Genomic DNA, 23,005 nt, shown 5'->3' on the forward strand with positions numbered 1-23,005 from the left:
GTCTAAAAACATTAATTATGGCTAAAATAGGGCATCAAAAATGAAACCAAGGGCACAGAATTGTTCAGGAGAGTCTGCTGCATCTGTATCACGTTAGTAAACCAAACGACAACAACGCAAATTATAATTGTTTAACATAATAGTTGACTAAACTGCAAAGTCTAATTATTAACGTTTCGCAATATTGTCATTTGTTTTTTTATACGATATCGATGCAGCAGATTCTCCCGAACAATTCCATACCCTTTGTTCAGTTTTTTATGCATTAATTTTGATAAAATTAACGTTTTTAGCTTATGTACCTAGAAGACGGAGCCTAAAATGTACGCATGATTGCGGTTATGAGAGCTACGAATACGACGGCATGACGGATATCTTTTAAAACGAGCAATTTAACAGAAAATCCTTTATTGAGTAACGAACAACAATTAGTTCTCTTTACAACTATTACATGTTACGTTTGACTATTCTTTTTTCATACTAATTCAAAGCAATCTCACCGATTTTCAGGAAATAAGTAACGAAAGACGAAAGTTCCAGACTTGTCTTCTCGATTTTCTTAAAGACACAAAATTCATACGACGTTGGCGTAAAGATTCGACTTGTTGACAAAAATGATCATGCTTTGGTCATTGTTCTTTTATCGATGCCACTCGAAGTTATGTATAACCGGGAATCACCGGACACCAACAGACTCCTGGCGGTGAGCTGAAGAATTAGTTTCGCAGCTTTTATATTGTGTCAACTTGAGTCTGTGGCCTGCGGTTTCGTGATCGGGATGATACAGCGGGGCTGGTAACGGTAACGGGCTGATCTCGACCGATTTGCGCACGGTCGAGCGTTAAAAAAAACGGGAGGGAAAGTGAAAGGTGCGTGTGTTATTCAATATTGGCGAAGGTCTTGAACGAAATTTCATTTTCGTTGGTGTAACAGCGACAGCACGGGCAATTATTGTTTGTAAAATGCAGTAAGTCTCGAACCGTTTCCGATTAAAAATCATTCTATGCAAATGCGCGTCACGTCGACCAGTGTTTTCGTCGTCGCGTAGCTGTCATCTCTGATTTATCGACGCTCGTAAACGCTCGAACGGGTTCCCTTTCGAACCCAGTTGCTATCGATTCCGCGAAAGCAATCGCGTTTTACCGCAGTTCCATTTTCCATATGCACTTTGATTTCAGCTCGTGTCCCCGGGAATATGTACTTTGTTTGCACACGGTTTTGTTTTCGCTGTGTCGTGCATTGTGCGGTGTACATAACATGCAGGTAGCGATGGGACCAATACAGTAATACATATCGATGACGCTAGAAAAGCTCGATATCCGAATGCTCAATGAGAAGTATAGGAACCCGCCAAAAGTGATGAAAATTCATTAACCATCGGTATCAGCTTCGCAACGATCAAGCAGACGCGACAATAGTGATTAAATAATAAATAGATCAAATAATAATAATTTATTACCTGTGGAAGCCTTTTCGAGTATGCGTTTTATTCGAAAGATGTAGAGCAGATTGTTCAAGACGAATGTCCACAGTATCTATGAAATGACAGTGTAACTGAAATGATTGATAACAATGACGTCAACGAAGAATTAATTGATAATATCAGAACAATATACCTACGATTTGATAATGCAAATAGATAATTGTAAATTCGACGGATAGATGGCAAAATCTTGCTGACGATTTTGAAAATTCGATTAAATATGTTTGATTTCGAATGACGAATTGTCGAAAGATGAATAATCGTGACGAAATTAGAAAGATGCGACGGAAAAATAACGTTATCTGAAACAATACAATGTTAGATCAAACTTTGATAACACGCGGGATGTCGATCCCACCACTACGTGTGTATACAGCTGTTGAAGCGTAATGCGATATGTACGTCGGTTTGGCGCGCTCGAACATTTTTCATTGTATCTTGTCCTTTCGAATGTTATTCGAGTTTGATTAAACCTTGAATATCGTGTAAGGGAGACCGGTTTAAACATACGATAACGAAAGTTATTTATTGATGCAATATCGTGGTCAATGCGGTTGCCGAGGAATACACCGGACATCGAAACGCGTAACTTTAATTAATCAATTGTTCAAGTAAGTTATTTAGTGTTTTCACGAAGGAGATAATGCATCAGAGAAAATCAAGTGTAAAACGAGAATCCGAGTGAATTTTATGGAGTGCTTATAGACCCGACATTTGTAGAACAGTTACTGTACCGATGTGTTTTATATGTCGAATGACATAATGGCAAAGTGTGATGCAATATTATGTCACAACATATAGTTTGTGTGATGACCTTTTTAATAAGTTCAACACTTTATATATATATTTGTTTATCGGGAAAGAAAATAATTTAAATACCTCGCTTTCTGTTCAAAATTGGTGCTATACGAATTATTATTTTGTTGTTCCAGATATGGAGTCGTTCTTGGAACTGTTTGATCCAGGCAACCACAGGAACACGCGAAAGGAAACATGGAACGACTCCGAGAATGAAGGAAATGGAACGTCGGATTGCGAGAATTCCAGCACGGACGATGATCAGGAGGAAAGACTGCCACCGGAGCCGGAACAAGGCAACATCGAATATAAACTGAAATTAATCAATCCATCTAGTCAACGGTTCGAGCATCTAGTAACTCAGATGAAATGGAGGCTTAGGGAGGGTCACGGAGAGGCTATTTATCAAATTGGTACAGATCCGTTTATTCTCGCGACTTGTGCATAAATAGGAATGGCTCGTTTATTTCTTCGTCTCTTATTCTTTCCATAATCAGGCGTGGAAGATAACGGCAGGCTAACGGGCCTGACAAGAGACGATATGAAAGCATCCTTGAAGACTTTAAATGACATGGCAGCCAGACTAGGTGCTACGACAACTATATTACGCGAAAGACTTGCCAATTCTAAAAATAAAGATATATCCGCGCACGCTAACAACAAGGAGGAAAGGCGAGTGGCAGAAATTTTGGTAAAAAAATTACGGAAAGGCGACGGAGATGATCGGGATAGTATCGTTGATCTGAGACTTGCCGTGACTGGTGCACAGGATGCTGGGAAGTCAACTCTCTTAGGTGAGAGGATTAGCAGAGGACATTTAAGGTAGAGAAATATACTTAGTGTTTACTCTGCCATGCTTGTTGCTCATTTAGTCAATAACGGTAGAATTTATATGGCGGCACTAACGCATTCTAAATGTATAATAGGTGTACTGACGCAGGGTGAATTGGATAATGGGAGAGGAAGAGCAAGGCTGAATATGCTGCGGCATCTTCACGAAATAAAAACCGGTCGTACCTCGTCGATTTCCCACGAAATCATAGGGTTCGACAACGAAGGGCACGTGCTGAATTACGCGGAAATGGCAACTGCCGAGGAGATATGCGAGAACGCTTCGAAAGTGGTGACGTTTATAGATCTCGCGGGGCATCGTAAATATTTAAGGACAACGGTTCTAGGTCTCACCGGTACGATATTCCCGACGTTACTTCTGTACCGCGGTCAAGTTCACAATTGATCAAATTAACAGCCGACACTGTCTTTCAGGATATTCACCTCACCACGTTATGCTAGTCGTAGCACCGCCAATCAACGAAGCGTCGCAGGAGCACATGGCTCTCTGCCTCACCCTAGGACTTCCAATCTTCATAGTTGTAAACAAAATAGACCTGGGTCTCTGCAACATCGCGGAAACTCTAACTCAATTAGAGAACGCGATCAGCGCACAAGGTTACTCGAAACAGCTGCTAATGTACAACGACGGCCACATACCCTGGAACTACGAATCGGACGTGATACCAGTGTTTAATGTCAGTTGCGTCACTGGGGAGGGTCTGGAGCATCTGACGAACTTTATTAAAAATCTGTCTCCGCACGATGTGAACTCCACGGATTCCGAATCAGACTCCTGTCTATTTCAAATCGACGAAACGTTCAGGTAAACGCGCAGTCCTTGTACGAAGGTTCACGCGTGGTTGACGTAACCATGAAAAGAATAAATTTGTTTCTTTTGTTATAGGGTAGCAGGTTTAAACGAACCTGTCTTAGGCGGATTGCTCGTAAAAGGAGCGATCGCGCCCGGCACTCGATTACTGGTAGGACCACTGCCGGATGGGGAGTTCAGTCCTGTCAAGGTCGTCAGCCTTCATCGCAATAAGGCACCTTGTTGCCTGGTAAGGGCATCTCAAAGCGCAAGTCTAACGCTAGCACCACCTAACAATCGCAGTCCTCCCCTGCCGCACCTGCGACCAGGGATGGTTCTCGTTTCACTATGGGACCAACCGCATGCGACACTCTTTTTCCAAGTATGTGTCGCTTCCTGGCTGTGAAATCAGAGTGAACAATTGCACGCAATAATTGATGAACTTCTTTTTTTTTACAGGCGACGGTATTAATAGTGTATCACGCGACAGCAATATTTTCTGGTTTCCAAACGACAGTGCACATTGGGAACGTGAGGCAGACCTGCATCATTAAGGGAATAATGGACGCGAAGGACAGAGGTCTGCAGACCAACGACAAAGCCTCCGTGCTGTTTAGGTTCGTCAGCCATCCGGAATATCTGCACGTTGGTATGCGACTATTGCTGAGGGAGGGTCGCACCAAAGGTATCGGCAAGATCACACAGATATTTCCGTTGATAGGTCAACAGAACAGTATTCAGTAAGTCGAAACGAAATTTCTCGCGTGTAAAAAGTATTAAATGTTATAGATTGATTACAAAGATATAAAGGCGTTCGGCTATTTTAAAGTGATATGCGATTAGAGAGTACGCGTTTAACGTAAGTATCGTGAAATTATGTGTGATCTCTTTGGAACAATGTTTGTACGTGAACACTTCGCTGCGGTATTGTGAACGACGTGTAAAATGTAGTTTCTATATTATGGAGTTGGAACCAGACTCGGACATCGCACAAATATATTTGGAAAATAAAAAGATTTCAATAATAATATATTCGACGGGACGTTGTCTTGTGCTATGAAAATGATTTTTCCATGTAACTCCACTGTGAAATGAAATGAAGGTTGCTTTCTCTGTGCGATTTTTAAGATACAAATGATTTGAAATAATCGATCACATTTCACACTATAATAATAATTATTATTATTCTTTTTATTCCAAACAAGATGCGCCCATGTCTGGTACATACTGTGCACACACGGTTCTGTTTCGTTTATTTTATCTGGAGCATTTGCGATCGTTCAGGATAATAATAACACCGCGAAGGAAGAAAACTTATACAATATAACCGAGAGGAATAGAGCGCAACAAATACCTTCTGTTCCAAGTATGAAACAAAGATTCTATTCGCGAGAGAAGTTTACGGCTATCATTGTTTCGTGTTACGAAATAAATTATTGTCTCGATATCGTGATGTTTTGCGTATGACGCCCTAAACGTATTGAACACACAGTCGTAATAATATAAAGTCTCTAAAAAAGGAGAAAAGAAAAGAAATATCATTGAATATATTACGCGCGAAAGAGGAGCAAATTTTAAGCTATTGAAACTTGAAATACACAGAACGAATATTTTTCATAATCTATTACTATCGTAGGCTGTGTTGGGCATCGAGTAGACGACGAGTTTTCAGTTCGCAAAATTAACCGAGCCCGACGCGGGGATTCTGTGTATTGCAAAAAAAGCTGTTGTTTCTTATAGTCAGGGTTACTTAATTACGAGACGGTTGTACTTATGCTACGTACGAAACGAAACTGCGTGATATACTTTTGTTTCAATGATTTATGCGGCTACGTGTGATCCAGCGAAAGTTTATGTACATGAAAAAGTTTCTCTTCTATATAAAAATCGTTATACAGCCGTCCGAACAAAGATCTTCGATTTATTTCTGTTGCATCGGATTATTACAGTCTTTGTATTATAACTTGTAAAATATCCTTGAATAAAAGAACGAAATTTACATATCTAAACCGAGTGGATTTGTTTCAGAACGTATGCAGGCACGATCGCGCGCAATCGTGGTCGACGGCAATGGCAAAAAAAATAATACAGCGTATCGTTGTATCGTTGTTTTAAACACCTCTGTGTCAACAATCTCGCGTCTCGACGACAACGAAAACCGGTGGTCGTCCGAGCGCGGAACAGCGAGCAATGATGGAACGCGACACCTCGGAACCGTTTTATTCGTCGCGATTATGTAAAACAATTCTTTTAATAACTTAATTGTTCACAATGCCGAGATTAGCATTCGATGATGCAACGTTGAATCGCGCCGCGCGATATCGAACGCCGTGCGTGCGAGTTAGGAAGCGTGTTTCGAAAATACTGTCTTACTAGGAATCCAAAAAACGTGTCTACCATAAAACGACGATTATGGCTCGATTCGTGACGCCCGGGTAGTGTGTATAAGAGTCTACGACGGCGAATCAAGGAAAACTGTTACGAATAAGTCGACGCACGAGCGTCTCTGCCAGTCGCGTTTTGCACGGGCAACGTTTTTTTACGCAATCGTCTCACGTACAGTAATGTCTCTCTTACTGACGCTCAGATTGTCCACTAAAATGGACAATTTGGGAGGAGGAGATACGATTATCCGAGCCTCGCGGCTCGTTTTCATAATCGTGGACAACTTATAACTGTAAAAATGTGCCAAAAGGCTCGAATAATCTTATAAAATAATCGTATCTCCTGTTCTCAAATTATCCATTTTTGTGGTCAATCTGGGCGTCAATTAGAGAGACATTGACTCTGTTTCCTAACGATAATCGCCCGCATGCTGCGGGCGTCCGTGAAAACGAACGTCCTCGCGAACATGCTGGAAGCTACACGACGCTAAGCAATGGCATATAATATCGATTAATTAGAAAGTAAGGAGTAGAGGTCACGACCGGGCTATTTATAAGTACCAATGTTCGATGTTTAATACTGTTTCGCGGCGTCCGAGGAGGACACCGATCTGCGATCTGATGCGAAAACTCGTTTGCGATCGAGAACGGCCGAGCGAATGCTTCCTCGTCGAAGTCAGTTTTTCAAACTGCTCCACGTCGGTTCGCGACACCGCGGATGCTAAAACGCCGCAAATATTCTTCTCAGTCAACGGTTCGTGTACACGCTCGCGCCGCAGTTCTTACGCAAGCGGAAAACGTAAGCGATGACATGTTGCCAGCAGACTTCGCGCGGATGTCCTGCATCGGCCGCGAGGTTTCCGGATCGACTCATAGTAATAATAATAATAATATAATTATTTTATATTATATAGAATCATAATCGTGGTAATTTACAGCGGAGTCTCGCTTACACGAACCTGCGAATTCTTTACCGTCTCGATGCGATGCGAACAAAGGCGATCCAACGCTGTCTATTATAAAAACGAGCGAATATTTAATCCGTTAATTAGCTTAAGTAATTGCTGCGTCATCCGAGAACACGCGTTCCGTCCTACAGATCAGTATAATCGAGGCTTCGCTGTGTTCGACGTCCGCAAAAATTCTCTGTACCGTCTCGCATATTTACTTATCGACGTTCGCCATCGACTCCGCGGTCCTTCGTCCGCCTCTCGTCGGCAAACGCTCGTATCAGATCGCAAATCGGCACGTACGGACCCGGAGAGTCCCGCAAAAATCACGGATCGTGACCTCTTGCGCGGCCAGATTCCTCTGTAGGCGAGTACCTTAATCATAAGCACGGAGTCTCTCGCGGATTACGTGACGGAGTAGTTCGGCGTGGGCGAGTTCACGGTGCCCCAGAAGAGGATGAGCCCGGTGCGATCGTTCCTGATGATGAAGAGGAACGGCCGGCTGGCCAGCAGCCTCTTCTGGCTGCCGTCACGCTCCAGGATCACGCCGGTCACGGCTGCAGCCTCGGTGCCGGTCTCCGTGATGTCTATCTCGACCTTATGGAGCACGTCCGACGCGAAGATATGCGGGTTCACGAGGTTCGCGGAGTTCCTCAGGTCGTCGAGCCCGTACGACGGGAAGTTCCGCTGCTTGATGAAGTCGAGGAAGTCCTCGTTGATGGGCCTGCTCTGTCTCCTGGCCCTCTGCGCCATCAGGAACCGGTACCTGTTCGCCTCGAGACTCACGACCTTCGCGTCGCCCGCCGGATCCGAGCCTTCCACTCTGTAGACGTCCTTGTCCTCTTTCAGATCAGACCCACCGGCGACCTTGGACCGGCGCGTCGTCTCGGACTCGCGAGGCTTCCTGGACTTCCTGATGGAGAAGCCGGTCGACCACTGCTCCACCGTGTACCCCCGGTTCTTGTCTTCGTACTCGAACAAGTTCCTCCTCACCATGTTGTCGACGCCGACCCGCGTGCCGATCGTCACGCCGTTGGTCTGCCGCGACGGCATCTGAGTGGTTCGTCTGGGATCTGAGGCAGTCCTTGGTGAAATGGCGCCCTGCGATATCAAGCTCAGATCAGCCGTTGCCGGGTCGAACAGAGACGTCAGACCCAGATTCGCCAACGTCGACTTCAGGCTCAGGCTGCTCGACAGCTTCATCTTCGGCAGCCCCACGATGCAGGTTTCGTTCTTCATGTTGTCTATCAGGCTCTCGATGTTCTCCACCTTCAACTTGCTCAGGAAATCTCGCAGCGCTTTCGCGCCCCTCGCGTTTGGCAGCAGCACGTACATCGAGGTCTGGAAGAGGCGGAAATGACGTTAGGCGGGATAGTCTTGCTTGGGACGAGCAAAGCGAACGGATCCTTCGGGCAGATTCTGTGATACAGTTCGAGTTGCAGCGTGGAATGCGGCAATCGTCTGCGGTTGCTCGAGTTATTCGACATTTGAGACTGTAGGATGCATCACTGCGTGTCGTAACTGAACCGCGGATTTTTATGCGAAATAGAAATCGTCTGCATCGATTGCAAGATACAAAAGCTGCATTTATTATTTAAATAGACATTTATTTTCTTCTTTGATTGTTTTACTGATTTGAAAATAATGCGATAGCATCTTCGAGTTCTTTAAATGTTTTCACTGTTCTGTATTCGATCCACCTAATTTTTGTCAGAAATATGTCAAATCCGCGGTCTAGTTGTAGCTATAGAACTGTCCAAAAATGTTCAGTTTTTATAGTTAACATAATAATGAACGAAGTGTGCCATATTTGAGAAAAAGGGACAAAGTTTATTCAGCGAAGAAAAGGAAACTAATTTATTGTCTTGTAACTATATAATCAACAAGAATAGAACACTTTGTCGCACAAAAATTCAAAGCAAATTGCCTTCTAAAAAGACACATTGTTTCTCAATACGATTTCGCATATGGCATATTTCGTTCGTTATTATATTTTAACTGCTATGTACAAAGACTGAGTATTTTTGGGGTGGTTTTACAGTCATATATAGTGGCTTAGTTTCTCGCAGCTGGCGCAAGCAGACGCAGAACATTTCTCACAAAGATCCGCCTAAGTCTACCAATCGATATTCACCTCTCGGCCTTTGTAAGGCAGACCGATGATCTTTACACCGAGCTGCTTGTCTTCGTAGAAGGGGAACTGGCCGCCATTGTACATCATGTCTACGTTGATCGCCCGGTCTGGTTCGATGAAGAACTGCCTCCTAGACGAGTGAAAGATTCGAAATGTTAATACGACATTTCTTGACCCGTTAGCAATCGATTAAATTCGATCGAGAGACGCGTTTATTCTTCAGAGAGACAACAAAGGCGAACCTCTTAGTAGCCCCTTGCAAGAAGTGCTGATTCCACTCCCCGTTGAAGTAAAGCGCTGACAGAAGAATCAGCGTGGTGTCCGGAGACGGCACGTCGTTCAGGATGCTGTCGATCTTGCCCATCGTCTTCTGCTTCACCCACGCGTTTATCATTTGCTGCGCCGATCTCCCTTTCCTGGCGAAGTCCACGTCGATCACCTCGTTCCCGTAGACGTCTTGGCTGATCGATTTGAACTCTTGGAGGATCGGATAGTCGTTCTAATGTACCCAAATACGAATTCATTAATTTTTAACGTGACAGGAACATGATAGAACGTGATTTTTCATGGCGTTCGAGTGCCAAGGGTGAACGATATAAGATATAAACAGGGTAAATTTCGTGACTAATGAAATGATGATACATTTTTCGCAAAATCTGCGATCTTTACGGTCTCAAATGTGCAATGTCGAGGTCGCTATACCTGCACGAACGCGGCCGTGGCGAAGTCCAAGCGGGGCCCGGCGGAGTTCGCCAGATTATTGTGAAGTTGATCGAGCAGTATGCCGAACAGCTGATGAACGATCTCCGAGTTCCTCGAGATATCAACGCCGGACTCGAGGCCGAGGACTCTGGAGACCTCGCTGAAGGTTCTTCCGGCGGAACCGGCGAGGACGAGCGCCAGGGCCACCGACAAACTGATCGGCGAGAAGACTATGTTGTCCTGTTGCTCGAACATCGAGGTGCCCCTCGTCCTGTGGATTTCACGTTCGATGTCCAAGCTGAACTTTATCAGACCCCTCACGATGATATTGTTCACCTGTAATTAAAGATCGCCGCTCAAGTTCCTATTCGAAAAGAAATTCAAAGAATTCTGAAACTGCTTTTTTTAGGGGTGGAAATCGGCCCTCGAGTATTCGACTATTTTTCATTTTACGAAGCATTTCGCAAATGTAATTCGCGAATCTTTGACAATGTAAAAATGATCTTAAAACGTAATTTAACGATTTTAGCGATGCCTCGGAGTCAGCCACTCGGGCACAAAGGGTTGACGGAGAACAATTCGCGCCGAAAACAACGCGAATGCAATGAACGATGTTTATTAGCCAGTGTGTCGTTATCTGTAATGTTTGTTTCAGTTGTAGATTCGCTTACGTGCTCATCCCAGTCTTGGAGAGGATTCTCTGGTGCAGCTGCCTGCGCAGGTCTTGATGCAGCTACTGGCAATCGTTGCGGAGGTCTTGTTGTACCTACTGGAAATTGCTGCGGAGGTCTTGATGCACCTAGTGGAAATTGTTGCGGAGTTGTGAATGTAGGTCTCCCGCTCGGGAAAGACGTAGGAATCGGCAACGGCGTTGAATAGTACACGGCATTGTTGTTAGGAACAGCATTCACAGGAGGCCTCGATTGAGGTATATTGGCCACCTGTAGGGGCTGCATCGAGGACTTCAGCATCTCGAACTCGTCCGGGTAGATCAGCTGACCGGAAGCGCAGGCCACAAGGCCGAGGAACATCAACTTGAACATCGTGTCTGCAGAAGAAGAATAGGGGTTTTCATTATTATAGAAATATAGACGTAAATTAAAATTGAAATTAAATTCATTAGTAGACTGCGGTTGAATAGACATTTTTATTATTGTAGACGTAATAGAAATGTTTATTGTTACTAGAGTAGACTTTTTTATTATTGTAGACATAATAGAAATGTCTATTGTTACTAGAGTAGACTTTTTTATTATTATAAAAATCTAGATATGCCTTGTTAATTGGTAGAGTACGGATTATATGACATTATTAATTACTAGATCGCGGATTCTATGCATTCTTAATTAATAGACCGCGGATTCTATGCATCGTTAATTAATAAATATAATAACATCATATTATATTATAATATTATATATATTATAATATTTAATATATATAATATTTAATACATATAATATAATATATATAATATTTAATAGATATAATACAATAATAGATATATTATAATTATAATTTATTAAAATTGTCGAGTAAAGTCACAATATTTATTTTGCATAAAAATCCGCAGTCTCCTAATCATTTATTCCTCTCTATTCTTTACGATAATTAACGTAGTCTATTTTTGACGAATCCGCGATACAGCTAGGAACCGAAAGTACCGTTTACTTAATTGCGCCGATCATGCTAATTGCAAACCAGCCGATACAGTTCCGTTAAGGACTGATTGGAAAACGTCTACGAAAATCCTTAGCGAACAACCAATTAATTCGACAAGGTTATCGCGTAGCAGTCTCGCGATAAATTTTCATGCAAAGTTGTCGAGAAAATCGGCCTTGAACGGCTAATTGAGTGCAATTCTATTGTGATTCCGATTTTTCTTTTCTTTTTTTTTTTAGGAACCCAGTGATTGTCTGAACTGCTTTTTTTGCGTTCATATATTCATGATTCACGGGACGGATCGCAACGAATCTGTGTGCACGGCGATTGCCGATCTGATTATCCTTTTGTGAAAGTCATATTTTCAGGGAGCGTCGTTTGCAATATCAGCGACCTCGCAATATATTTTATATAATTGAAAGATATTCGACAACTTTGAGAGACTGGAAAATAATTCGACGACCGAAGCAGTTTTACTTAATCATTGTCAACTAAACTCTTCAATCTGTGGTCACTCGAAGTAAGTTTAATCCGATGGAGAGATCTGTTTTACTTCCACGCAGATCTGAAATTTCGATAAACCGGTTTCAACGTTTCATCGCTGCTGGCTCCTTGAGCTATATTTATCGCTTTATCGCGTTAACATCCAGCACAGAATGTTGGATTTTATTCACAAATCCCACGAGCGAGATCTTCATTTAACGAAGACGTGACGATCAAAGGAATTCGGAATCGTTGCGTGTTCGGATAAGCACATTTCGGACGCGTTATTAATTAGCCTCACTTAGAAGCAAACCTTATTAGAAGCGATGTAACGAGAAAATAAAAATGATCGTCGTTTCTTACGTCGAACAGAAAATATAATATATATAATATATAATTATTATATAATTATATAATAATTATATATTATATAATATATATATTATAATTATATATTATATAATATATATATTATAATTATATATTATATAATATATATATATATAATTATATATAATATATATATAATATAATTTCTGCTTGGAAATAAAAATGGACAAAAATTGGGAAGACAAGGTACGATTATTGCATCCCTGCGGCACGTTTTTATAATTGTTAACAATCGGTGTCTGTAAAATAATCGTATCTCCACTTCCCAAATTGTCAATTTTTGTTTAGAAGCTGAAGAAGAATTAGGTAGATTTTGCTGTACATGCTGAGAAAGCTGTGCTAATCTCGGAAATGAGAACAGAATCGGTCCCTCGGAACCAGTATCATCGATGCATTGATTTTTCTGTAAACACGAAACTCGTTTGATATCTCGATCAGCAGCCTCGAGTCGTTCGTTTTGTCATAAACAAGATTCAACTTTCAAGATCCACCTAACGAGATACCTTAATACGATCCGCATGCATATGTATGCGATCGCGACGATCTATTGTATCGAGGCTTCTGAGAACGCTAGTTTCTCGAAGAAATTTCACCGGCATACTAGTGCAGATGTACCAGTTTCCGTGCCCGACGCAGTTTCCGTGCCCGACGCAGTTTCCGCGTCGAAGACGCGTCTAAAGCGTATGGAAAAACAGAAGTTTTATATGGAAATTGATGATATATATCTTTTTTATTATGGTTGCTTAGCAGCATGTACGATTCGGCGAGAGGTGTTAATTTAATAATTATATATAATATTATTAATTAGTATAATACTATTAATAAATATATACATATAATATTATATTAAATAAATAAATATATATACATATATTTATTTATCGAATTTCCGTGGCTGTCCCAATTTCTGTCTCTGGATAAAAAACGTACAGAAAATAAATTAATTAAATAATCAATTAAATAAATATACATTTAATTCTCTCTCTATATAATATATATTAATTAAATAAATAAATATATATATACATATATTAATATTAATTAATATATACATATATTAATATATTATATAATATGTATATATATATACATATTATTTAATTAATTTATTTTCTGTACGTTTTTTATCCAGAGACAGAAATTGGGACAGCCACGGAAATTGGGAGGAGCACGAAAATTGGGACAATCGCGGAATCTCTAAAATTCCCGCCTTCGATCCGGAGACACGGAAATTGGGACAGCCACGGAAATTTGGACGGGCACGGAAACTGAGACGTCTGCCAAATGTGCAAGACGTTCGTCGATTAGAAAAATCTTGCGACGAGAACAGAGAGGAAAGGAACGATCGTGCACCGGAAGCGTTAATTACAATACGTATTTATCTGTCGATAAGAACGAGCGATGGATAATTACGAGAACGATTTCAATTAGCTACTTTCCTGTGACGGCAGCCCAGAGATTATTGTTTCGTATGTAAACACATGACCTCATAAATTTCCTTTTCGCTCGCATTATCGTGGTTTGTCGATTGCGGTTTGCAATTACTGCTAATTCCGCGACGATAATTGATACGAAAACCGCAAACAGCTCCTTGGGAAAATACTTCGGCGTATTGACAAACAGAAAATGTTATTGTGTAACGAATTGTGCACGCAGGGAAAAAAAATCTTTCCTCTTTTTTTTCTTCTTCTTCTTTGATCGACTTGGAGCATTTACGAGGCGAAGTTGACGGTTTATAGATTGCGATGAACTTGTTAATAGATTTTGGAAATTGATAATAATGTAACAGCGGTGCTAGATTCTTCAATTGTTCTCGCTGTTTCGTGTTTTAACTTTGTACAAGCAGAAAGAAGATGTGCATTTATGATTTTCATACGTTTTGTATAAATTGGAGAAAATTAATTTTAAAAAATAGAGAACAATTAAATTTTAAGAGATAGAGAACAATTGAATTTTAAGAGACAGAGAACAATTGAATTTTAAGAGACAGAGAACAATTGAATTTTAAGAGACAGAGAACAGTTGAATTTTAAGAGACAGAGAACACAATTGAATTTTAAAAGACAGATGACAAATTAATTTTAAAAGACAGAGAACAAACAAATTTCTGAAGCAAGAGAAAAAAGCGAACGACGCCAAGAATGAATAAATTCCGTCCAAAATCGTTGCAACGAATTTAAGCAGGAGCTTTGGCACGAATTTTGGGAAATTCCGAAATTCGTGGAATGACTCGGAGATTACGAAACGCCTTTGCATAGATATTCGATTACGGCTTTTGGAATGATGAAGTCGCTAATTTCGTCGGCGTCGTCGGTTTTGTTTCTCGTCGGTTGTTTTAGCGTGTTCGAAGAACCATTGAATTTCTTTTGTTGTTAGGTGGAAAGAAGAATTCAGTATCATTGTCCCGGTGTACATGTCCGGTAACACGAAGACGCTCTTGGAGACGCCGCAAACTCGTCACCGGACCTTGACAGATGGCAACACAACGTGTCTGTTGCGGTTGTGTGAGAGAATCCATTGGAAAAACCCACATCGAATAGGAGAGCCGGGATTCGACTCTTTATGGGATAAGGATGAACATGCAAAAGAAGCGTCCGTCGCGTCTATCGTGTAGGCGAGAACACAAAGAATACAATAAGTTTGAATTATTAACACTAAACCTGCCGCGCGTTAATAACAGCCGCTGACTACGACTCGTGAAATATGTCAGGATTAGTTGAAACTCGCGATCATTCTTTATGGATGTACAATAATTTCGATAAATTATGATGCGATCAATTTAAGCCTCTCTGAAATAGTCGAATTCGAATGTAAATTTAAGCGAGTTGATTTGAAATCCAAGTAAAATTAATAGTGACAGATTTCCATGGAAAATTTAAGTGTTATGAATTGTTGATGCAAATTTAAATTGCAGGGAGTTCCTAATATATATTAAACGTCGATTATATAATTTAGATTTATATTGGAAATCAATTGTAATTTCAATTTATATTGGAATTCAATTGTAATCTCAATTTATATTGGAATACAATCGTAATTTCAATTTATATTGGAATTCAATTGTAATTTCAATTTATATTGGAATTCAATTGTAATCTCAATTTATATTGGAATTCAATTGTAATATTCACTTATATTATACTTTGTATACATTATAAAGGTAAATTATAATTCAGATGAATATTACAAATCAATTATAATTTAAATTTATATTGGAACTCGATTATAATTTCGATTTATATTTGGTATTCAATTATAATTTTCACTTATATTAAAAACCAATTATAATTTAAATGGATTCCAACGTAAATCGGAAATCAATTATAATTTCAATTTATACTGGAATTCAATTGTAATTTTCACTTATATTATACTTTGTATATATTATAAAGGTAAATTATAATTCAGATGAATATTACAAATCAATTATAATTTAAATTTATATTGGAACTCGATTATAATTTCAATTTATATTTGCTATTCAACTATAATTTTCACTTATATTAAAAACCAATTATATAATTTAAATGGATTCCAACGTATATTGGAAATCAATTATAATTTCAATTTTCTAATCACATTATAAATAATTTCTGCACAGACGCAGACACCGACGCCGGCGCGGAATAATGAAGCAACGACGATCGGACAAATTGTATCGAATCACGTGAAATTCCGTGGGTTCAGATGTTTGCGCGAGATATCGGCGGCCTCGAAACTAGAGTGACAATAAATATCGATCGTCTGAACGCCCCGTAATTTGTTATATCGGAGGAACACGTGCTCGTTGTTGCGGACACGATAAACACCAGCGGGCGAATCCGATAGTCTGTGTCGCGTTTCATGTGCCTCCGGAAACGCAGTCACGATTCCAGTATTTTTTACTCAAAAACTGTTTCTTCTTTCACATAAAGAAAGAAGAAAGAAAGGAAGAAAAGACTGCGATTCTCTCGATTTGGAGTCTCGTCCAAATTCTCGAGATTCTATATTTTATGCATTTCGCGAAACACGCGCGACTATATGATCCGCGTGTACACAGATATAATCGATGACAATGAATAATCCCCGCGGTTCGATCGTTCAAGGCCTCCGACGCGCTTTCATCTTCCCGCGTCGCGGTTCAACGATTGACCTTTAGGCGGCACAGCACCTTCGTAAACGGCGAATCGACGGATCACGGAACGCGACGGAATTCCCTGAAGATTGCAAACTCAATGACCCTCCCCCGGTTAGTCGTCCGTTTCGCGGATGGAAGATCATTACGGGGCCCGATGTTGCACCGCCGCGGAGAAAAAGTTTCGCCGCGGAGAAAACGTTTCGCAGCGGAGGGTGATGTTCGACGAAGATAACGGCGACGTCGCCGCGGCGTGCATGATTAATGCCGTTGAAATCCGTCGACGATGGCCTTAGCGCACGTGTCCGATGCGAGAATGCGCGGATCTCGCGTCACCATTGATTTTACCGATCATTTTATTCGCGATCGTCCGGCCGGCCGGCCACAGGGTTGTACAATTTCGCTTATCTGCGGCCGTTTTCCGACGACTTCTGGTTTTCCCGGGGAGAGATACGTGTAATCTGCACAGCGATTGCGATTGTTTTTGTCACCGCGAGCTTTTTCTTCGAGGAATTCCGGCGTGTTCGCAATATCCGCGTATCTATGCAAATTTTCGTCGAGCAGCCGTAAATAGAGAGCTTTCGTGGAAATTTCTGACGCTTCTGTCCTTTCAGTTTCCTTTTTTTTCGGATTCAGGTCGAATATCAGCAGCAATTAGCATCCGCTGGTAATTGCTCGGAACAATGTATCCGCGATCATTGTTATTTTTAGGTCGATTAGTCGACGATCGGCTCGCGGGTGGCACGAGTCTGCGCGAATAAAAATGTTCTCTATTAATCATCGCGGAGCGAGAAACATTGTCGAAGATTTTATCCGGTCATTTATGTTTCAATCGCGATTATATTCCATAATTGCCGCGTTTAATTGAATTTTCAGATGGCGCCGAGAGTCGGACGCCGCGATTGAAATCATGCCGGAGAGAAAGAAGTTGTTAATTAATGGACGCACTGCTTTTAACTTGATCGATCGTCGAGATTTCTTTCTGCGTGGAAGTCGATACAGTGAATAAGAAACGATGGAGAAGATTGCGTTGCAGTTACGTTGCTTGAACGATTGTAATTGTGTGCGTTAATGAGTTCGTCTATTACTCGGCTCGATTAAACATTGACGGAAGAAATATTCGATTAGTATAAAGAACAGTTAAAAAAAGGCGTAAATAGGTTGTCAATTTTATAACTTCGCCAACTTGCATGATTATAATTATGTGCTTCGATACGTTTACATTACACCCACTCCAATTAAATATTGTTAACAGAGCAATATTTAATATATAATAATAATAATAATAATAATAATAATATTATTATTTAATATTTATATTAGAAATATTTAATTAGTATTCGTACATCAAAATCGCGAAGAAATTGTCAATTTCACAATTTCAGTAACTTGCATGCGTGTCATTAAATATTTCTATATTTAATATATATATTATATTATATATAACTTATATATTATAATATTATATAATATATAACTTATATATTATAATATTATATAATATATATTATATTATATATAACTTATATATTATAATATTATATAATATATATTATATATATTATATATTCTATCTCTATTCTATATTATATATATTCAAAGCATGAACGAATAATTATTTATTTGAATATATAATGGAATATTTAATTATAATGTATCTAATTATAACTACAACAATATAATGAAATATTTATAATGAATAAATAATTACTCATTAACGCTTTAAACCAGATGGTTTGTTTATCAGTGATCTATCAACTATAGAAATATTTAATGATATAAAAATTACGCGAAAATTAACACTGAAGAATGCTGCAGCAATTTTTAACGCCGCCCTCGAGTTCGAGTGTTTCCTTAGCCTCGAAGCACTTTTGCAAAGAAAATACTTCAGAATCGGATTATTGCTAAATCTTTTGCAACATTCTGACGCGATAAGAACGAGGGTACACAGTCATCCTTTCCTTTTGAGATTGTGCAACGAGCTAGGCAAATATGAATTTTTTCGCGAAGATCGGCGTCTTAGTAATCAGCGCGATGCACTTTGTTGCAACAGAAAATTGCTGCTGTCGATCTAAAGTTTTTGAAGTTCCGTTCGACCGTGCCAGTTTAAACCGTCCGAGAGGGTCGTCAACGCCTTCTCGAAATGTCAGAGTTACTGTCAAATGGCTTCACAAGTGACGCGATTTCGCAACACATTTGAAATCTTCGCGGACAGAGAAATTTAATCGAAGGTTACACGAGAAACATGCGAGAGAGAACGATCGCAATTATAGAAAGAAACGATGGGCAACAGATTGTCTTTAATGCAACAGGTTTTCGATGATCAATTCAATCGAAACGTTTCATACATTACTTTATTTCGACGTCTTGCGCGAAGAATTTAGCAATCGATTGAATCCGACTTCGGATTCGTTCGTAAATAATCGTTAACAATCTTCCATTCTCTTCACCAATCAATTCGCCAATGAAATACGGACGTGTGAAGTCGCAGGCTTATTTTTATAAGCACGCGAAATTACCGATGTGATTAATAAAGGATTGAGGTTTTTATTAGAGTTCAATTTTTTATAAAATTAATTATAAATGTCACAAGTGTAATGTAATTATGATCGTGTAATATTACAAAGACAAATGCTAGGCATTTTTAGGCATCGGTATTTCAGCTACAGTGAGGAATAACAATTTGTGTCTTTCAATAATAATAAGTTTCGATATATGATATTTTTCGAATATACAAATGTTCTTCTATTTTAACAATTGTGGCATTGAAATTATTTGCTGGACTTTTATGTCGTTCCTTCATATTTGTTGTTGTTATAATATATTTGTATTGTATGAATACAGGTATTTCTATTTGTGCATTATTGTTATAGGAATATTTTTATACTTTGATAGAGTATAGATGGAATGAATAAATAAATAAATTAAGAAGGAAAGAAATGAATAAATAAAGAAATGAACAAATAAATAGAGAAATGAAGAAAGAAAGAAATAAAGAAATAAATAAAGAAATAAATAAAGAAATAATTTAGCAATGTAACTTAATATCAATTTGACGTATTCCTGTGTTCATACAGTCTATTAACAGTTTCATGCAAGAAAGTAATGTGAAAAGCTATGCTCTTAATCGCGATGTTCTCGGAAAGAGACTATAAAATAGACATGATAGATCAGGGCAGATAAAAATATATTTAGAACCATCATTGATTCTGCGAAAGCCGTTCGTACCTATATGCTCAGCAAATAGTCTCGTCGCCCTAACTATATTTGCAGTTCATCAAACACTTAAAAACGATTCAAACGAGCTTCTGGTTGGTAAAATGCTGACAATGACGCGAACAGTAAGCAACTACAACTTATGACAGAGAATAGTACATAGAAATGGTAATTGTGAACATTGTGAAAATTGTAAGAATTGTGAAAATTGTAAGAATTGTGAAAATTGTAAGAATTGTAAAAATTGTGAAAATTGTAAGAATTGTGAAAATTGTAAGAATTGTAAGAATTGTAAAAATTGTGAAAATTGCAAGAACTGCAAGAATTGTGAAAATTGTGAAAATTGTAAGAATTGTAAAAATTGTGAAAATTGCAAGAACTGCAAGAATTGTGAAAATTGTACAACGACTAATAACGAACACGATATAACTCAGTCAGCGAAAAAGAATAATGGCAGGATCAGTAACCTTGAGTGAAAGGATCTTCACTAGACTTGACACTTGACTAATGTCTAAGAAGTCGAAGATCAACAGTGTTAACCTCTTAATTATATTCTCATTCGATCCACCAGCTTCGTCTACGAACGAACAATTATAGCAACAATTTAACAAATTTCTCAAACAGTATAAATACTTGACATATACTACTCAAATACTTGACTCACAAGAGCCTCTTGTATCTGTAACACAGTCATTGAAAATCTAACAACGACCAGCATCGACAACCTCGATGAGTAACTGCCATCAAAGATAAGGCATCATCAAATGATGCCATGATCTAATAATTTTTTCTAGTATATTTTCCTAAAACGAAATTGTTGATGTGCTATCATTAATAGACTGCGGAATTGGCATTTATGGCAACAATGAGTAGTTTCAATTTAAAATAGTAAAAAGTTAAAAAGAATTTTGAGAAGACACTTTGCAAGTATCACTGTATCATTCGCGATCTACTAAAATTATTTAAACAAGAAGAAACTTTCCACTTAGTTTCTATCTGTTTGATTTTGATGCAGACAATTTTTATTTTGCATTACAGATCTTAGTCGTTAAAAAACTACGAATAAACAGGATGGAAAACATCAGTGACAAAAAATGAAACTTGACGAATGCTACCATGATCTAACAATGTTCTCCAGCAGATTCCTCGAAAATAAAATTGTCGAGCCTCTTCGATCCACATCACAGTCATTAATTAACAAACCGCGGAATTCATGCATTTCTGGCAACAATGAACAGCAAATTAGAATGGTAAGAAATTAACAAGAGTTCAAAAGAGTCGCCGTATTATTCACGATCTACAAAAATTATCCAAAAATGTACAAAAACATTCTATTTAATTTCTGTTTCTCTCAACATTAATTTTGCATAAAAATTCGCAGTCCGGCCGATCGGATGAACGCGAATCACTATCAATACCGTCGACAACAACTACGAACGATGATCAACATCCATGAAAACCGAAGCTCAACAAACGCTACGATGACCAAGCAAATGTCTCTAGCGCATTTCTCCAACGTGAAATATCATTGAGCCTCCTCCATTCATGAAAAACCAGGTAAATAAGCTCGTGTCATCGAAAACGTCACCGGCGAAGCGGCCACGAAAACGGCAGAAGCAACGGAACTCTGCGACGCCGAACGAACGGAATGCGAGCGGAATCTGGCATTCTTCACGATTAACGCAGCTGTTTCTTACCTTTTGCAGTGTGTCGCGGTGCTCGATGGTCCTCCTCTCGAGATGGTATCTCTCTTCGAGCACGAGGATTCGTCTGTCAAAATTCACTCGGAGCACCCGCGAGCCAGAAAAAGAGGTCGCCGGGAGGTCAAGGTTATTCTTCTTGCCGGATAGCCGGAGGTTGCAGCAAGGATCTACGACGCGAGGATCTATCGGGCAAGCCCTAGAGCGGGAATGATCGCGGCTTCGACGTGGACGTGTGGATCGATCGAGAGCCACGAGACGACTGAGTCACTCCGGTCTTCGGTTCTGGTTGTAAATGCTCGCCGGCCTGCCCGTATTTACAGCATTTCTCTGCCGCTTCTCCGTCGGTGACGGTCGGTGACGGTCATCCGGGTCGACGCGGGCCACTCCGGGACCAAAGCAAATTCGCTACAGGACGTTCCACGGGTCGTCGCCCGTAATCCAGATTGATAGCGGCGGAGCGGATAGTCGATTAATCTCGATAGGCTTTTCATGGAAATCGAAATCAAAGCGATGATCTTGTTTTTTACACGTTGTAACGTCGGTGGATATGGGATGAATAGGGAGAACGTGGCGCGAACAGCTTTTCTGTACAATTTCAAGTTTAATGTAAATGTTCAAGTTTGACACAATTGTTCAAGTCTAATATATATGTTGAAGCTTGACATAAATGTTCCAAGTATAATATAAATGTTCAAGTTTATTATAAATGTTGAAGCTTGACATAAATATTCAAGTTTATTATAAATGTTCAAGCTTAACATAAATGTTGGAGCTTAACGTAAATGTTGAAGCTCGACATAAATGTTCCAAGTATAATATAAATGTTCAAGTTTATTATAAATGTTGAAGCTTGACATAAATGTTGAAGCTTGACATAAATATTCAAGTTTATTATAAATGTTCAAGCTTAACATAAATGTTCCAAGCATAATATAAATGTTCAAGTTTATTATAAATGTTCAGGCTTGACATAATTGTTCAAGCTTAACATAAATGTTCAAGTCTAACATAAATCTTGAAGCTTAACATAAATGTTTCAAATATAATATAAATGTTCAAGCTTAACATAAATGTTTCAAGTATAACATAAATGTTCAGGTTTGTGATATAATTGTTCAGGTTTGACATAATTGTTCAGGTTTTTCATAATTGTTCAGGTTTGACATAATTGTTCAAGGTTCAAAAACGTTCCTGCTACGTTCTCTCTATTTTTCCCTAATTCTGCAACATTTCAGCTTCAACATAAAAGAGAGATAGTCGCTTTAACTAATTTCTATGAAAAGTTCATTGATGTTGTCACGACTTCTCCTCTTCTCCCCACAGGACACCGTTGTGGCGGTTTCA

At 39.4% G+C, this 23,005-nt stretch overlaps 2 protein-coding genes across 8 annotated transcripts in view; one reads left to right on the forward strand and one right to left on the reverse strand.

The window, feature by feature from the left end:
• Positions 1-5,932, forward strand: LOC117222156 (GTP-binding protein 2). 6 transcript variants are annotated; one of them, XM_033473696.2, is made up of 9 exons: positions 1-92; positions 294-414; positions 511-703; positions 2,416-2,694; positions 2,779-3,075; positions 3,208-3,468; positions 3,548-3,938; positions 4,020-4,305; positions 4,383-5,932. In XM_033473696.2, exons 4-9 carry the CDS (start codon positions 2,418-2,420, stop codon positions 4,665-4,667), a joined length of 1,797 nt encoding a protein of 598 aa, XP_033329587.2. In that variant the 5' UTR covers positions 1-92; positions 294-414; positions 511-703; positions 2,416-2,417; the 3' UTR covers positions 4,668-5,932. The 6 variants fall into 6 exon arrangements, with proteins under 6 accessions (XP_033329587.2, XP_076376601.1, XP_033329586.2 ...); XM_076520486.1 differs by having other exon boundaries at positions 32-414; XM_033473695.2 differs by lacking the exons at positions 1-92; positions 294-414; positions 511-703 and adding an exon at positions 737-967.
• LOC117222155 (serine protease inhibitor 28Dc) overlaps positions 5,825-23,005 on the reverse strand; it is a 26,581-nt gene continuing 9,400 nt past the window's right edge. Inside the window, exons 1-6 of one of the 2 annotated variants that reach the window (XM_033473693.2) lie at positions 21,656-22,144; positions 10,765-11,141; positions 10,094-10,429; positions 9,634-9,890; positions 9,392-9,521; positions 5,825-8,598 (exon numbers count right to left, since the gene is read on the reverse strand). In XM_033473693.2, the coding sequence (XP_033329584.2) occupies positions 7,663-8,598; positions 9,392-9,521; positions 9,634-9,890; positions 10,094-10,429; positions 10,765-11,136 (2,031 nt within the window). In that variant the 5' untranslated portion in view covers positions 11,137-11,141; positions 21,656-22,144 and the 3' untranslated portion in view covers positions 5,825-7,662. Of the gene's footprint in view, positions 8,599-9,391; positions 9,522-9,633; positions 9,891-10,093; positions 10,430-10,764; positions 11,142-21,655; positions 22,145-23,005 lie in introns of those variants that run through there. The other variant, XM_033473694.2, reaches the window with a different exon arrangement.

This window comes from Megalopta genalis, chromosome 3 (genome assembly GCF_051020955.1).
Source record: "Megalopta genalis isolate 19385.01 chromosome 3, iyMegGena1_principal, whole genome shotgun sequence".
NCBI lineage: Eukaryota > Metazoa > Arthropoda > Insecta > Hymenoptera > Halictidae > Megalopta > Megalopta genalis.

Excerpts from the sequence above, each read along its gene's own strand:
- LOC117222156 (XM_033473696.2), top strand. The coding sequence starts at position 2,418 with ATGGAGTCGTTCTTGGAACTGTTTGATCCAGGCAACCACAGGAACACG. Across the intron at positions 2,695-2,778 it reads AGAGGCTATTTATCAAATTG|GCGTGGAAGATAACGGCAGG; the intron begins GTACAGATCCGT and ends TTCCATAATCAG. Across the intron at positions 4,306-4,382 it reads ATGCGACACTCTTTTTCCAA|GCGACGGTATTAATAGTGTA; the intron begins GTATGTGTCGCT and ends TTTTTTTTACAG.